Source organism: Cornus florida, unplaced genomic scaffold (genome assembly GCF_030987335.1).
Source record: "Cornus florida cultivar Cherokee Brave unplaced genomic scaffold, ASM3098733v1 CherokeeBrave_3.0.0_Hap2_Chr03, whole genome shotgun sequence".
Taxonomy (NCBI): domain Eukaryota; kingdom Viridiplantae; phylum Streptophyta; class Magnoliopsida; order Cornales; family Cornaceae; genus Cornus; species Cornus florida.
The window spans coordinates 28,721,422-28,739,387 of NW_026775573.1; the positions used below are offsets into that span (position 1 = coordinate 28,721,422).

A 17,966-nucleotide genomic window follows, 5' to 3' on the forward strand; every position below is an offset into this window, starting at 1 on the left:
TTGAGACCCTCAGCATAGCCTAGTGAGAGTCCTGTAGTGTGGTTATATGTATATATCTATTTACGGACTATATAGATATGGTTGAGACATCTAGGATGTATTTGCGTATCGGGTCTCTATTTGGATTGTAGTTAGGATAGAACTTGTTCATGGGCTTGACCCACTATTATTTTTCAGGTAACGGACGGTATCAGGTCTTAGAGCTTGTTCGTGCTGAGCAGAGACGATTACTCACTCTACCGACGACGTAGGCGGTTCCTATATGGTTTATCATTGGATTCCTTTCCGGTGGTTCATTTCTCAGTGTTGGTTTTGATTAGGGGTCCACCAGATGGATTCCGGAGTTGTACTAGAATTGGAGAAGTTGGATGTATCAGATTAATACTTTCTTTATAAAAATTTTATTCTGAGGTTTTTACTTTTGGTTTACCATTCTAGTTTCTTTTCAATAAATTTATTTATTCCTGTTTTCTTAATTATATTTTAGTGTTCGTTTATTGCTAATTAGTTTGATATCCTTGGGTAATTGGGTGTGGGCCTAGCCAACCCGCATCCGGAAATTCGGGGGTATCACAATATACGCTCCTTAACCAACGATCCTGAGAGTCAAGCTCATATCATGGTACCATAAATATATATATAAATTTCATCCAAAACCAATGAAGTGCCGCTTAACTATTCGTTGCCAAGACACGACATTTAATTAGGATTTAAATGTTATAATTAAATCTATTTCCTAAATCCAGAATAGGTAGTAGTTAGCGTTTTGATCTAATCCAAACCTAATATGCCACCGTCCCATACCGGTGCATATAATCTACAAAATTCATATAATTGATAGAACAGGTAAAACAGTTCAACAATTAAAATTCAGAAGAGGTAGGAATTAGCGTTTTGAGCTAAACCATCCCTAGTATGCCACCGTCCCATACCGGTGCATACAATCCATCACATCTACGTAATTATAAAACATAATATAGTAGTTTAACAATTAAAATCCACAATAGTAATCCATGTAATTGACTGAACAAAGTTTAGTAGTTCAGTAATTACAATCTAAAACATTTATCCATGTAATTGTAGAACAGAGTATAATGTCTCAGCAATTAAAATAACCTCAGCTCTTAGGAGAGCATTTAGCCCTAAAATAAAATTCTCTCCTCCTTCGCTACTGTGGTTCAACAATGGACAACCAAAAAAAATCCAACAATGGCATTGGGTGGCAGTCTTCTTCCTCCAATTGAGACAAAGTAAAATTAATTAAGTAATAAAATCAAATTCTTTCCTTTGCTACCGTGGTTCAACAATGGACAGCCAAAAAAAATCCAACAACGGCGTTGGGTGGCAATCCTCTTCTTCCAATTGAGACAAAGTAAAATTAATTAAGTATTTCTAAAGCTCTTGCTATATGTCTATCCATCCCACTGCATTCAACAAAAGTTGGTAAAGGATTCAGAGATGTTGAACATAGATTGTACACCAATCTCTCTCTGATTTTTTTTTGCTATAGTTAATAATTTAATCATGAGAAAGTCCATTATATTAATTACTGCACTAGTTTGACTTTTAATTAATCAAGCATTGTTGTAACTTTCTGCATTGTTATATATAATGTGGTTACGTGATTGGGTGGCAGTCTTCTTCCTCCAATTGAGACAAAGTAAAATTAATTAAGTAATAAAATCAAATTCTTTCCTTTGCTACCGTGGTTCAACAATGGACAGCCAAAAAAATATCCAACAACGGCGTTGGGTGGCAATCCTCTTCTTCCAATTGAGACAAAGTAAAATTAATTAAGTATTTCTAAAGCTCTTGCTATATGTCTATCCATCCCACTGCATTCAACAAAAGTTGGTAAAGGATTCAGAGATGTTGAACATAGATTGTACACCAATCTCTCTCTGATTTTTTTTTGCTATAGTTAATAATTTAATCATGAGAAAGTCCATTATATTAATTACTGCACTGGTTTGACTTTTAATTAATCAAGCATTGTTGTAACTTTCTGCATTGTTATATATAATGTGATTACGTGAAACGTATCATTTAAAAACGCTGTATTATTGTTTGTCTTCTCATCTTGTGAATTTCATATTTTGTTAGGCCGATATGGATATCACCGTTGCTTGTCCTGATGCAGAAATGTTCTATATTATATGAATTGTTTATTAAATTCTATCAAGTGGAAACAGAGAAGTTGATGAAATGTTCTATATTATATGAAATGTTATATTCTATCAAGTGGAAACAGAGAAATGTTCTATATTATATGAATTGTTTATTAGAAATGTTCTATATTATATGAATTTTTTTCCATATATATAGCCCTGTAGCAGCAGATACTATACTCGCACACAATTAAGGTAAAGTTTTCTATTGATTCTAGAGCCAAAGAAAAAAAAAAAAAATGGTCTTATTCTACTCTTTATTTTACTCTCTTCTTCCCTTGTTCTTCTTCTTAGTATTCCTTCTGAAATGGTTGTCCAACCAAAAACCGCAAAGAAATCTGCCACCCTCTCCATCAAAGCTCCCAATTATTGGAAATCTCCACCAACTTGGATTAAGCCCTCATCGATCCCTCCAATCATTAGCTCAAAAATATGGCCAGCTCATGCTGCTTCACTTCGGCAGCAAGCCTGTTCTCATCGTCTCCTCTGCTGATGCAGCTCGCGAGATCATGAAAACCCATGATCTCAACTTCTCAAACAGACCTAAATCAAGAATTCCCAGTAGACTTACGTATGACAAGGACATGGTATTCTCTCCGTACGGAGAGTATTTTAAGCAACTAAGAAGTATTTGTGCGCTTCACCTTCTTAGTAACAAAAGGGTTGAGTCTTTCCGTAGAGTGAGAGAAGAAGAAACAACCCTTATGTTGGAGAAGATTAAACAGTCTTCTTCTTCACCAGTAAATTTGACAGAAAATATAATCTTACTGACAAATGATATTCTTTGTCGCGTGGCCTTGGGAAAGAAATACAGTGACCGCGTGGAAGGTGATATAAAGTTAAAGGAGCTGTTTCGTGATTTTATGGAGGTCTCGCTCTCGGGTGTTTTCAATGTGGGGGAGTATATCCCATGGCTTTCATGGTTGAATCATATCAATGGTTTGAATGATAAAGTGGAGAAAGTTTTTCAAGTGCTCGATAAGTTTTTGGAGGGAGTGGTAGAAGAGCATATGGATCGTCGAAAAGGAGACATCGATGGTTGTGGGAGTAACGAACATGATGAAGGGCAAGAGGATCTTGTAGATGTGCTAATTGAAATTCAAAGGGACAGCAGTACTACTGCATTTCCTCTTCACAGAGATAGCATTAAAGCTCTCATCTTGGTAAGTCTGACTTTATCTCTCTCACTAAAATTCATACACTTACCAAATTGATCTAGGCATGAATTAGTTATGATAACCACTGATTGTCTCTTTGATTTTTTTATTTTTATTTTTATTTTTATAGAGTAATGACACAAAATCCTAGAGTCGACACATTCCATGAGTGGGAGATGACATGATGATATCATCATATTTAATGATGTCATTCCCCACTCACATAAAATTAATAGTATAATGCAGTTTACTTATCAATATTCTTTTGGATAATTTGTTAATAAACTCAACTTTGAACACATAATGCTTCCCTAACATAATTTTCCATGCTGATTGAAGGCCACTTCCTCCATTGCACACATTATTTATCAAGAAAGAATTATTATATAGTGACAATTAATAAATACCTTTGCATATGATTTAAAGGTTTAAATCACTTCTACGATATTCTGCAAATGTAACATCTTCCAACAATAGTAATCGAAGGAATTGGGAATTTATCACTGCCGTGTGATTTCATTTTGTATGACTGACATTGACAACTTGTAGATTACAATATTTTGTTTCTTGTAGGATATGTTTGTAGGTGGAACCGATACTTCATCCGCAGTTATTGAATGGGAAATGACAGAGCTTTTAAGACATCCAAAAGTCATGAAGAAACTACAGAATGAGGTTCGAGGAATAGCCAAAGGCAAAGACGACATAACCGAGGATGATTTAGAGAAAATGCATTACTTGAAGGCAGTGATCAGGGAGTCTATGCGGTTACATGCTCCAGTACCATTTCTAATGCCTCGAGAAGCCATTCAAGATGTCAGTGTAATGGGCTACGACATTGCGGCCGGCACACAAGTATTAATCAATGTTTGGGCAATTGCGCGGGATCCATTATTGTGGGAAGATGCTGAAGTGTTCCGGCCAGATAGGTTCTTGAACACTTCTATAGATTACAAAGGGAACGACTTTAAATTTCTTCCATTTGGAGCTGGTAGGAGAGGTTGTCCCGGAATCCATTTCGCCGAGCCTATTAATGAGCTTGCATTAGCTAAGCTTGTTCATAAGTTTGATTTTACTTTGCCTGGTGGAGCGAGAGACGAAGATATGGCCTTGATTGAAGGCACTGGTCAAACCCTAAGCAAAAAGTATCCTTTACTCGTTGTTGCAACTCCATATTCTTGTTAGTGTACTTGCTGCATGACTGATGGAAAGGGGTGGCTCGATGTAACTCGGCCTTAGGCAAAAAATAAAAAGTGGCTTTTTCATATCATAATATGTAAAATATCAAGTATTAAATAATAATTAAATAAAATCATCCTTCTTGCTTTTTGAGATGCGAAATTAATAATTAAATTATTTTATTCAAGTATGGTTAAAATATTTTTTTCAATAGACAATATAGCCAATCCATTTAATCTTTCTTGTGACATATTTGATTGTAGATATGATTTTATCAATTTTTTGTTAGGTTTTGATTATTAGTTGTAACAAATTTATCAATAGCTCCCTTTTTGAGATTGAATTAGTTTATTTATTCTTCTCTTTTTTTTTAGGTTTTTCAAATCTGGATTCATACTTTCTAGCAGGTATATTCAACCGTACAATATGGGTAAAAATAGTCACAACTCACAAACAAATATACAAATATATAAAAAAATATAGATATTTACAAATTTATAATAACAAAAGTTAGTAAAATTAAAAAATAATTAAAGAAAAAGAACAATATAACTTGATTTAGAAAGCTCCAATTCAATGCTGTTGCAAATTCTTCAATACAAGAAAAGTGCATTCAAATTGAGACTAATGAATATTGAGTCTTGAGTCGAGAAGAAAGAATATTGTAAAATTGTAACGTGAGAGAACTGAGGAAGGTGATGCGTTGTAACTTTTGAGTTTGCTGAGAGAGGAGAGAATGAATGTGAGGAATAAGAAATAAATAAATAAAAAAATAAAATAAAAACTAGAAAAATAGAATATGGAAAGTTTCTACACTTCCCCATACAATGGCTAACATCTTTAATTTTACTGCGGTGCAATTTACCAATATATATGCATAGTGCTGGTGTAAAAAAAAAGTGTACAAGATAGAGAAAGAAAAAAAAAATTATTTAAGAAATTAAATATTTGGGACTATATTAAGTGTGTGTTTTGGTTAGGGTTTACTAAATAACAGTAAATGAGGAGGAGAGAGAGAAATTAAGAGAAAAAAGGAGTTATTTTAGGAGATAAACATGGTTAAAGTTTAATTAAAAATCCTCAATGCTAATGAGGAGAGAGAAAAAAAGAAGAAGAAGAAGTTATTTTAGGAGATAAATTCTTTAGAATTAGTGTTTAATAATTTTAAGAAACAATTACAATATAACTTATATAAGGGAACTATAATATTTTGGGGCCTTTTTCTTGGCTGGGCCTTAGACGGCCCTTAGATGCCTAAGGCTGGAGCCGCCCATGCTGATGAAACAACCTATAATCTGGTTGCTAACTTAGCCATTCTCATGTGCATTGGGTCGACTTGGCTATTCTTGATCTTGGCTATATTTAAGTCCACTGCAGTTTCCAATACGGCTGTACCCATAATCTGACAGCCAACCAAGAAAAAATCATATATGTGTATTTCTATTTGTGTGTCCATTTAATAAAATATCATTTCCAAGACAACTTAGCATTTGTTGGGATATTGAGTGCGAATTCTTAGAGCAACAACAAATATACGTTAGCGACCAACACAAAAAATGCCATTGTTAACTTTAATTTTATGTTAATCGTTTTGTACCCATGCAACTCTCTTATAAATTAAACTTCTTTTTTTCCATACGCTATCAAACAAACCTATTTACTCCATTATTTTCTGTCCAATGGAAAGTCGACAAGTGGCGAGTTTCAATAAGCTTGCTACATTAGATTAGTGCTGTAATTTATCCAAAAGAAGAAGGTGAGACATGGAATTATTGATATGGTCTACCAATAGAGAAGAGGTATGTGACGAATTCCAATGGAACCTGCCACACTGGATCGCAACTCTGGAATTGTATGGAAATACTACCATACATGCTACCTCATGCAATTGTTCAAAACAAATTCAACCAATTGGCTTTCAACACATGGCGAGTTCTATGGAACTTACCATAGTATATCAATTCTTTTAAAGAATTATTGTTATAGAAGGTTTATAGGTAAAAATCATATATCCCTAAGTAATTGGAGGTTTCCCATTATGGCAAGACCAAAGTTGACTAAACAAGGAAGAGGAGAATATGGTGCCAAAAATCTATCCTACTATGTAGGGATTTTTGGTAGATATTCAGTCACTAACCTTACTATGTCAAAATACAAGCTTACAAGAGAAAAGGAACATGGGATGATTTGTATTTATGGATGCATATATATATATACGTGAATGTGTGTGTGTGTGTGTGTGTACTAAAAATACAACCACGATGAGGAGTTGCTGAAACAAAGGAGTACACAACGCCATAGATTCCAAAAATCACAAAGGAAAATTTGGTTGAAGGAAGTTACCAAAGTCAAGGAAACGTGGGTCGCAAAGGAAAAGGAATGTGGGCAATGATTTATATTCATACATACATATATATATATATATATGTTGTATTAGATACACACCCACAATGAGAAGAAGCCGCTGTAATTTTGAAGGATATGACACCATAAAAGGAAGGAAAGTCCAACCAGAAGAGGTTACCTAAAGCCAAGGGAATGTGGGTATATAAATAATTTCTATATACATGCATGATATATATAGAAATTATACAGAAGGATGGACTCTGCAAAAGGAAGGACGACAAAGAAAGTGGGATACTTAACTCATCATGAATGCAAAAGTTGAAAGTGGTGTTGTTTCATGCAACTACTACCACTAACTAAAAACAGTTGTCGTAAATTATGGATGACAGGGCTAAGATGCTTAAAGTGTCTGAATTGGAGAAGGAATTTACGATAGAAAGAAGAAAAATACGAAGACGTGGTACATGTGTAAATTTATGAAGAAGACAAGTGGAAAGTTCACTCCAAAGAAACTACCCACGATACAAGTTCATGGAAGACTAGAGAACATGGCTAGAGTTGTGCATCAGAGGAAATAAAGAGAAAGAAGAAGATGGAAGAAAGGGGTTATAACTGCCAAGAGATCATGAGACACTTGGCAGTTCGAAGTCAGTCCATGTGGAAATTGCTGAAGTTGCCACATCAAGCTGCTGCATGTATGGAAGAGCTCTATAAATAGAGCACTTAAGGCTAGCTTGAAAACCCTGCTCAACGCTACTCAAAGCCCTGCTTTATCAACACATCAACTTAGGCATCTTTGCTTTCATGTATTTCTCATTTCAACAATGAGTTTGCACTATGTCTAAACCTAGCACTTTGCTAGTACATGTATTTCCATTCCAGCAATGAATGTACATCATTTTAAGTTGAGTCTAGCACTTTGCTATCTTGTATAGCATTCATTCCATGTGATGAATTCTCATAACACTTGAGTTAAGTCCAACACTCCTTTTGCTACTTTCCGTCCAAACACTGCATTTTCATATCTCTAAATTTCCAGCCTTTCACCTTCAATATCGTCTTCATTTCCATTAGCCATAGAATAGTTTGAAGTCCTTGTTCAAAGGCAAAAAAGACCCTTCGAAGGTGGTCATTCCAGACCTTCGCACAATCGCCTGATCCTCACAAATTTCCAACTGGATTACTGTTTGGATTTCTACTTTGGAACTACTGTAGTTCTTGGCATGCCCGTACACTCACACTCTTCTATCTTATCCACATTCCACACTTTCCAGAGAGCGGAACTAGTGCTTTTTTGTGAACCGAACATTTTAGTACACCTAGCGGGACATCTAGACAGATTATTCAATGGCCGGTGGAAGAAGGCAAGGTAAGTCTGTCCAAGTCCCTACCGAGATTGAAGAATTACAAGCTAGTGAACTTCCAGCTGAAGGTTCACGATTTGCACCTAACTACAACGACATGGTGGAAAATTTTGCCTGAACAATGGCAAATGGTCCTATCGTGGATAATATCCGCATAATGGCCATACAACAAGATAGGTTTGCGTAAGACCAAGTAAGAGTAGCCCAAGACTTAGCCAGAGTTGCGCAAGTCCAATCTAAGGCTAGTCAAGATCATGCAAGAGCTCTTGCCGCTCTTGCTAACGAGCGGAAGCTAGCAGAAATGGTGGACCAAATCTCTCATAGGTTTGAGTTTATATTGGAGCGGTCCATTGGAAGCTTAACACAAGCTATGGCCCCTAGACCAAGCAATTCTGAAAAGACTCAATAGTCAGCCTTCTAAGTCAGTAGGCTGGCTACTTTTGTTGAAGGTAGTCCCTCTCAATAACATGCAAGTTCATTCCTTCTAACTTTGTAATAGATGTAGTTCCTTCCAATGGCATAGACGTATATTCCAGTTGCACCTGTGACCCCTCCTGTGGCACAGATGACCATTCCATAATCAGTGCCCATGCTAGTCACTTAGCAATTTTAAAACTTTCTAACTACGGCATTCCCACAGCGGACATGGCATAATCAGTCTAGCTAACTATGGCCATACACTATTCCTCAAGGACAGCAAAATGTTCCACCTGTGAACATTCATCCTGCAGTTACCACACCTCCAAGGCCACACATGGCCATTTCTGTAGCGGTTGGGGGGCATCCTTTCCCAAGGGAGCCACTTTTGGACCAAGGAGGAATAACTACTATGCAGATGCCAACCCACTGCCAATGGCAGGTGGGGGGCATCAAGGAGTCAACCAACCTCAAAGGAGGCGAGATAACAACCTTCCACAGCCCATGACACTTGATAGAGGCCAATTTGCATAATTCCTCTAACAAGAATTTGGCCTAACTCAAAGGGGTGGAAGACCAGCTTACAGAAAACCCTATCCGGAGTTCATTGATGAAGTTGAGTATCCGAGGAATTTCAAAATTTAAGAATTCACAACATTTAATGGAGAGGGCAAGTAGTCCACATTGGAACATATCAGCCGTTTCACTGTCCAATGTGGAAAACAGCAGCTAATCCATGGCTAAAGGTACGCTTATTTTTAAATACACTGACTGGTTATGCTTTTAGGTGGTATTTCAACTTGCCAGCCAACTCCATCCAAAGTTGGCAGCAATTTAAGGACTTGTTCCATACTCAGTTCTATAGTACCGAGCCTGAGGTGTCTATGGCAGACCTTTCCAGACATCATCAGTTACCTGGAGAGTCGGTAAATAGCTTCCTTTCCAGATTTAGAAGGGCCAAATACAAATGTAATTTGTCCTTGCCACCAGAAGAGTATGTAAAAATGGCTGTTAATGGTTTAGAATTTGAACTTCGTAAGAAGTTTAAAAGAGTGTAATTCCATAATTTATTTGATTTGGCCAGCAGAGTGGCTAAATACGAAGACCTCCTTCATAAAGAGCAAGATTGTAAGTCTTTTTCCAAGGGCACTTATTGTCGTGACCCTAGCTATGAGGTGTTTGTTGCCGAAATAGAGGGAGATTTGGAAGTTGATATAGCTGAGCTCAACATAAAGAAGGCCTATACTTGTGAGGCTTTGACAAAACCAAAATCAGCCAAGGCCAACTTACAGGTTGCTTCCGATTCCAAGTGAAAAGAGATAGATTCTTCCAGAAACTATTCCTTTGACATTTCTAAAGCCGAGCAAATTTTTTATTTGCTTGTGGTTGACAAACAACTAATCTTCACAACTGGCTACAAGCTATTAATGACTTCTGAAATAGCTGAGAAAGAGTATAACAAGTTTCACAATTTGTGGAGCCATTCCACTAACAATTGTATAGTCTTTCGCAATATTATGCAGAAAGCAATTGAAGACAGTAGGCTGAAGTGTACAAAAAATCAGAGGTGATGGGTGTTGATGGAAATCCTTTCCCCAAGGTCGTTGCAATAAACGTTGCTTCTATTATACCGAAATATACCAAAAAGAAGGTGGACTTGACAGATCCAACGGCCAGCGGAAAGCTAGAAATTCCTAAGACAGCAGCATCCATGGAGAAAACAGTGGCTGAGTTAGAAAGGCAACTATGAGAGGCTCAGATTGCCTTAATCCAGCAAGGTTGTTGCTCCAAGTGTAAAATTCAGAATGAAGGTTGCCAGAGAGATTTTCCAAAAGAGAAGTAGAACAAGAAGCTTTCCAATGACGACCAAGGTCAGAAAAGGAAGGTCCATGACCGGCTAACTTTCCAAAAGGTAAAAAACATAGTTACTATAACCATTCTAGAGAAGGAAAGCTGAGTCCATACAAAAAGAAGGTCATTAGCAAGGAAACCAGAATTCCTTCCAAGGAGTTTGGAAAGGAATAGAGTTTTTTTTGAGGCAATGCCCAGTCCTAGCAGAAGGTATGAAAGCAACAGGTGGCATGGCAGAACCTCTGAAGGTGACAGGTATTCTAGGCCAAAATTAGCCTCAGAAGTATGAATCAGAAAGGGGAATGAGCATCTCCATCCAAGAATGGTTAAGCCTCCCACGCAAAATGAAAATTGAAAGAAGCTTGATCATCCCAAGTTTCCTATTAATGATGATCCCTATTTGACTTACACATAAAAGTGAAAGTAGCAAATGAAGAGGGCTGACAGAAGAAAATTATGGGAGAAAGACCATAGTTGGTCCAACTAGCCAAAGAAGATTACTAAGACATCAGATTTATCAGAACTTCCAGCTAAAGGAAAGGAAAGAGATCCTGATGATTTGCTAGATCTTGATTCAGAAGTGGAAAATTCCTTGATAACAGACAGCTCTCCTACAAAAGAGGAAATAGATATGGAAATCAATAACGGTTCCAACAAAAAGATTTGTTTTGGTAGCCTTCCGAGTAAGTTTACTTGTAATATGGTAGTGGTTCTTCCTTTATTTTTTGAGCCACAACCAAATCAGCCAACTTCAATGGAAGGAGATGTAGTAGACACAAGTCAACCCATGGAAAGCCCTGGACAGTCTAGTTTCGGGCCTTTAATAATGGAACCAAATAATGATAGCCATATAGAAGAGATTTTCGAAGACGAAGCTGAGCATCTTCAGAAATTAAAGGGAGTTGTGATTGAAGAAAATAGCCATAGGGCACCAAAGAAGATCATTCTAGAAAAGCCACCATATGGCATGACTCAACTGCTCAAGCCTCTATATATTAAGGTACTGGTGGAAGGGAGACCTTTGGCAAGAGTTCTGGTAGATAATGGTCTAGTACTGAACGTTGTTTTAGTCAATGTCATGCACATGCTTGGAAAATCGCCTGAAGATATCATTCCAACTGATGTATCCATTAGTGGATTCACGAGAGGAATAGTGAAGACACAAGGAATTCTACCGTTGGAATTAACGGTGGAAGATAGAACTTCAATCACAGCCTTCTTCGTTATTGAGTCCACAACGGCCTATAACTTGCTTTTACGCCGCAAATGGATTCACCCAAACTTTTGCATTCCATCTTCACTCCATCAAATGATGATATTTTTGGGATGAAGATGAGGTAAAAGTGGTGGAGGTTGATAACCAGCCATTTTTGGCAAGGGTTTACCATGCAGATGCTGAGTTATATAGCGAAGAATTCGTTCTAATCAGATTTATTGAGAAGGATAACAAAGGCCATCCAAGGAAGGCCACAATGAGATGGACTCTTATAAAAGATGACATAAGGGAGTTATTCCAAGGAATACCAAGGCCAACAATTCTATCCAAGGCCGTTGCTTAATGCTGCATTTCAAACAAAAATTTTTATAGAAGAGAAACCTAAAGAAGATAGAATACTTGTCTAGGCGGTTAATTGCTGCCTTGCCAAGTTGAAAGTATATCTAGTCAAACTACGGCTGAAAAGGACTGCAGCTGCCCGTACCTCATTTTTAACCAATGTTTTGGAGATTATGGAAGATACTGAAGACAAGTTGGATGTTATCCGACTGGCAGACTTGAAAGCAGCACCAATGAAGTTTGATGATCTTAAGGACAGAGTGCAAGATCCACTTTTGGATGTTAATCTTGGAACGGAGCAAGACCCTCGGCCTACCTACATTAGTTAGCTTTTAGAACCAACCTTTAAAGAAGAATTGATTTCCTTACTTCATGAATACAAAGATTGCTTTGCATGGATGTATGAGGAAATGCCAGGACTTTCTAAAGAATTGGTAGAGCATAAGCTACTAATCAAGGAAGGTTTCAAGCCTTTTAAGTAGCTTCCAAGAAGGATGTCCCAAGAAGTTATTCCAAAGGTCAAAGAAGAGATAGAAAGGCTACACAAGTCTGTTTTTATAAGAACCGCTAGGTATGTTAACTGGATTTCCAACATAGTTCCAGTTATTAAGAAGAATGGCAAGCTAAGGGTATGTGTGAATTTCTGGAATATAAATCTTGCAACTCTAAAAGATGAATACCCCATGCTTGTTGCTGATCAGTTGGTGGATTCCGCTGCCAATAATGAAATTCTTTCATTCATGGATGGACATTCTAGGTACAACCAGATTTATATTGCAGAAGAATACATTGCTAAGACGGCTTTCAGAAGAATATATTGGTAAGACGGCTTCCCGACTTAAACGCAAAATGGATCCTTAGACTGAATCTTACAATGGATCCTCAGAGTCGGATTAAATTCTTAAACTTAGATTCAGAATGTATAATATATATAAAAAGGAAGAAAATTTTAACTCGGAAGTGCAAATTGCAAATGAATAAATCCAAATCTTATAAGACTTTTAAGTTGTACAAAGCCTAATCCCAACCTTGGACTGGCCAAGCGTACCGGGTCGGGTAATGTATGCGTGTCAGACAGTGTACATGTGTGTTTGGATGGATTTGACACAACGGGCTATGTTCTCTCCATTTCAGAAAATTGTGGTGTCCTTGGACCCAAAACCAAATGTAAAGGCAAGCATATATAACGACAACTTATATTTTTCAATCTTTCAATGTGGGACAAATCCATTTTCAACTCTTGAAACCATGATTAAATACCTCACTTTAGATCTAATTTCTCACTGTGGAAATGATTTTGAGCAAGTAAACAAACCAAGTTCATCCACTTTCAAAGAGGAACACATTCCAATTTGGACCCACCTCAAAAGCTTAGTGGAACCACTTTAATTTTGACCTAAAGTTACTTGATTAGCACTAATTTCAAACAGTAAATTTCAACTAAGGTTAGTTTTAGGACATGTAGCATAGGGGTGTGTAAAGGGTATGTGTTATGATTGATGTTGATACTGGTTTGAATGGTAGTAAGTGATTGAGATGTTGGGAGCTTGGTCGAATTGTATAGGAGACCGAGATGAGATAAGGTCGAACTGTGTGCCATATTCAATTATGCAAAAGGAGACTATTATTATGAGAAATGAGGACACCTATTGTTAGGACTCGCCCAAACCATATGAATATTGTCCGTTTGTATGTACTCATAATTCTCAAAACGTGTCTTCACTGGTAGAAGACATCGACATAAAAATCACTCCCTCTTGGACCCAACATCCTCGTTAACTTGACCCTCACCCCATTTCCAGAAGGGATTAGCTCTGATACCAAAATGTCGGTCCTCCAAATTTAAATACAGAATCATTGAGTTCCCAACTTAAATTTAGTGCAAGACTTCAATTTAACTTCCAAATTTATTGACCACAATATTAACTAAAACGTATCACTGATATGAAGTGTCATTCATTATATTAAAATCCACAATAAATCAATATCGATTAATAAAAATCCCAACTTTATTTCATGGTTCAATTAACTCTTTTGGGGAAATATAGCCATTAAGGCACTGTTTGGCTTTGCCAAACAGTACCTTAGGCTGTAATTTCAGTCTTGTACAGAAAAGGGAAAAAAAAAAAACTAAAATTTAACTTTTTTTGGGACTAAAATGTCATTTAGGCACTATTTATGTCATCCAAACATTGCCTAACGGCTGTTTAATTTAGTAAAGTTTAGCAAAAAACCTATTTTTGGGCAAAGGTCTGGCCAAACATTCCCTTAGAGACGTTGCGGAATTGAATTCAGTGGACTTTAAAAAAAAGGGCCCATGTGTCAGGCCCACAATTGTGATCTGGATCGCCAAATTTTGAGAAACCATGAGCGCGTTGGGGGCTGCATTCACCAAATATTATGCTTGGGCTCGCGGAAACCCATTACCGCGAGCCCCATTGGACTTGTGCTTAGAAAGTTATTTATTTGTTGACAAATTTCGTGATCAAAACATGAGTTATCGAGTTGTATTTTTTGTTTTGTTGGGTCTTGGAAAATTTCTTAATCAAAACTGATTTCTATTAAATTTATTTCTATGTTATTGTAGACTTCTTTTATATTCTTTAGGTAGAGAACTTCAAAAAAATAAACAAGTAAATGATTATGTTGGGAGACTATCATTTTTTGCATTGTGGGCTTTATTCCAGATGCATTGGTAGTATTCTAAAGTTATTAGTGTGGTACGGATTAATCTACATGCATATATAAACATTGAGTCCTTTATTTCTTACTACCTAAGCCTAGCAATAGTCATCATCAAGACATTCACAAGATGTTTTTTTAATTGATTCTTTCATTTTATATTTAGCAGAAGAAATGTCATCTAACATGATTGCCGCAGGTGGTAAGTTAATTTTTATTTTTAATTCCCTTTAGAAGATTTTATATAAAAAGTGTGTTTGGCCTAAAAAAAGCTGGGGCCGGTTCTGATGGAACTGGATGGGCATGCCAGGAACTGTAGTAGTTCCAAAGAGAGATCTAAACAATATTCTAGAAGGAAAACTGCGAGACCAGGCGATTGTGAAGAGGTCTGGAATGAACACCTTTCGGTTCTTTTTGCCTTTGATAAAGGACTTCGGGATGATTAACTGGCTAGGAGGAATTGTAAAATTACCTATGAAAGTGAAGCAATTATCTAATGAAAAGTAAAGTACAGGACTGAAACTAATCATATTGAAAGTGCATTGCAATGAAAAGTAAAGTTGTATTGAAATGCTATATTTGGTGTTGAGCAGGCCTTCTAAGTTACAATAGCATGCCCTATTTATAGAATTTAGTAATGATAGCTTACATGTAACTGCTTTCTTCTAAAGCTTCCATGTGTCCCATGACTTTGTATGTAACCGCTTATAACCATTTGCTTCTTTGGCTGCCATGTGTCCCAAGACTTTCCACTGGAACGTTGTAGTACCTTTCCATTAGAACCACTCACTTCCTAGGCTGCCATGTGTCCCATGACTTTGCATCTAACTGCTTGTAACCGCTCACTTCCTAGGATGTGTTGCATGACTTTACATGTAACCGCTCGCTTCCTTGGTTGCCATGTGTCCCAAGATTTTCCATTGGAATGTCATAGTACCTTTCCATTGGAATCGACTAACTTCCTAGATTGCCATATGTCCCATGACTTTGCATGTAACCGCTTACTTCCTAGGATGTGTCCCATGACTTTGTATGTAACCACTTATAACCACTCACTTTCTAGGCTGCCATGTATTCCATGACTTTGCATGTAACCACTTGTAACCGCATACTTCTTTGGTTGCCATGTGTCCTAAGACTTTCCACTGGAATGTCGTAGTACCTTTCCATTGAAATCGACCTAGGTAATCTTCAACTTGAAAGTGGAAAATAAGGGTGTAAACATTGCCCCCCAAATTTGATGTGCCTGATATTCTTTAAAGAATTGTAAGGCATTTCAAATGTTAGATGTGAGTGAGAATTTGCCATGTGATATTCTTATTGAAATAACTAAAACTTTTCAGCCGGAATGTGCCATTGGGCCAAAAAATTTAAGCAGTTTTATTTAACTAAAACGAAGATTTGAAGCCTCACGTCCAATTTTGTTGCCCCCCAATTCTTATAATTTTTTGGGGGCAATGTTTACGGAAGTCACTCAATTTATCGATGCTTGTCTGAAATGCATTATGGACTAGTTGAATTCCTAGAACGGCACGTGAACTTTCATGAAAAAGTTCAACAACTTGTTTTCTTGCAATTTCAACAAGATCTTTAAGAGATTTGCCATGTCTTTCTCTTCCTGCCATGGAAACACTCCATTTAAAATGTCCCATCGGGCTGGCCACTATGATTGGCCTAAAAAAACCCATGGTTGGCTCCAATGGAACCAGATTGGCATGCCAGAAACTGCGGTAGTTCCGAAGAGAGATCCAAACAATATTCTAGAAGGAAAACTGTGAGACCAGGCGATTATGAAGAGGTCTGGAAGAACTTCGAGATGGTTAACTGGCTAGGAGGAACTGTAAAATTACCTATAAAAATGAAGCAATTATCTAATGAAAAGTAAAGTGCAGGACTGAAACTAATCATATTGAAAGTGCACTGCAATGAAAAGTAAAGTTGCATTGAAATGCTGTGTTTGGCATTGAATAAACCTTCTAAGTTATAATATTATGCCCTATTTATAGAATTTAGTAATGGTAGCTTGTATGTAACCGCTTGTTTCATAAGCTGCCATGTGTCCCATGACTTTGCATGTAACCGCTTACTTCCTTGGCTGCCATGTGTCCCAAGACTTTCCATTGGAATGTCGTAGTACCTTTCCATTGGAATCGCTCACTTCCTAGGCTGCCATGTGTCCCATGACTTTGCATGTAACTGCTTATAACAGCTCACTTCCTAGGATGTGTCCCATGACTTTGCATGTAACTGCTTATAATCGCTCACTTTCTAGGATGTGTCCCATAACTTTGCATGTAACTGCTCGCTTCCTTGGCTACCATGTGTCCCAATACTTTCCACTGGAATGTCATAGTACCTTTCCATTGGAATTGACCAGCTTCTTAGGCTACCATGTGTCCTATGACTTTGCATGTAACTGCTTGTAACCACTCACTTCCTAGGATGTGTCTTATAACTTTGCATATAACCACTTGTAACCACTCACTTTCTAGGCTGCCATGTTTCCCATGAATTTGCATGTAACTACTTGTAACTGCTTATTTCTTTGGCTGCCAGGTGTCCTAAGACTTTCCACTGGAATGTCATAGTACCTTTCCATTGAAATCGACCTGGGTAATCTTCAACTGGAAAGTGGAAAATAAGGGGTGTAAACATTACCCCCTAAATTTGATGTGCCTGATATTCTTTAAAGAATTGTAAGGCATATCAAATTTTAGATGTGAGTGAGAATTTGCCATGTGATATTCTTATTGATATAACTAAAACTTTTCAGCCAGAATGTGCCATTGGGCCGAAAACTTTAAGCAGTTTTATTTAACTAAAACGAAGATTTGAAGCCTTTAATTCGTTGCCCCCTAGGGTCTGGGGGTTTACGAGGAAGATGAATTTGTATATCTTCTAGTCAAATACATAGTTGATTGGCCAAGTTTTGACCCCTAAATATCACAAGATGTGAATTTGGGACAAATAAAATAGTAGCATTTTTTTCCAAAATTGGAAGAAAAATACTATGACTGTTATATTCTTCATGTGGAAGAATATACAATGATTGAGAAGCTTGTGCCATTTCCGAAGGAAAATCTGGTTGTGAAATATCTTCTACAGTTGGAAGAAGTGGTAACGGCTATGGAAAGGTTTGTCGACCTTCCTCATGGCCAAGCCACAATTTTGCTAGAAGAAGTCAGTAAGTTGGCTTGTATTTTCTGGCCAACCTTTGAGTAGGTTGGCCATTGGATGCCCCCTAAGC

At 37.2% G+C, this 17,966-nt stretch overlaps 1 protein-coding gene across 1 annotated transcript; it reads left to right on the forward strand.

The window, feature by feature from the left end:
• Positions 1 to 2,206: 2,206 nt before the first annotated feature.
• Positions 2,207 to 4,510, forward strand: LOC132301360 (3-beta-hydroxylase-like). The gene is made up of 2 exons (XM_059798617.1): positions 2,207 to 3,331; positions 3,899 to 4,510. Exons 1-2 carry the CDS (start codon positions 2,408 to 2,410, stop codon positions 4,508 to 4,510), a joined length of 1,536 nt encoding a protein of 511 aa, XP_059654600.1. The 5' UTR covers positions 2,207 to 2,407.
• Positions 4,511 to 17,966: the final 13,456 nt, after the last annotated feature.

Bases quoted from the DNA above. Each gene is read 5' to 3' on its own strand.
- LOC132301360 (XM_059798617.1), top strand. From the start codon at position 2,408: ATGGTCTTATTCTACTCTTTATTTTACTCTCTTCTTCCCTTGTTCTTC. The intron at 3,332-3,898 runs GTAAGTCTGACT...TGTTTCTTGTAG, and splicing joins GCATTAAAGCTCTCATCTTG to GATATGTTTGTAGGTGGAAC.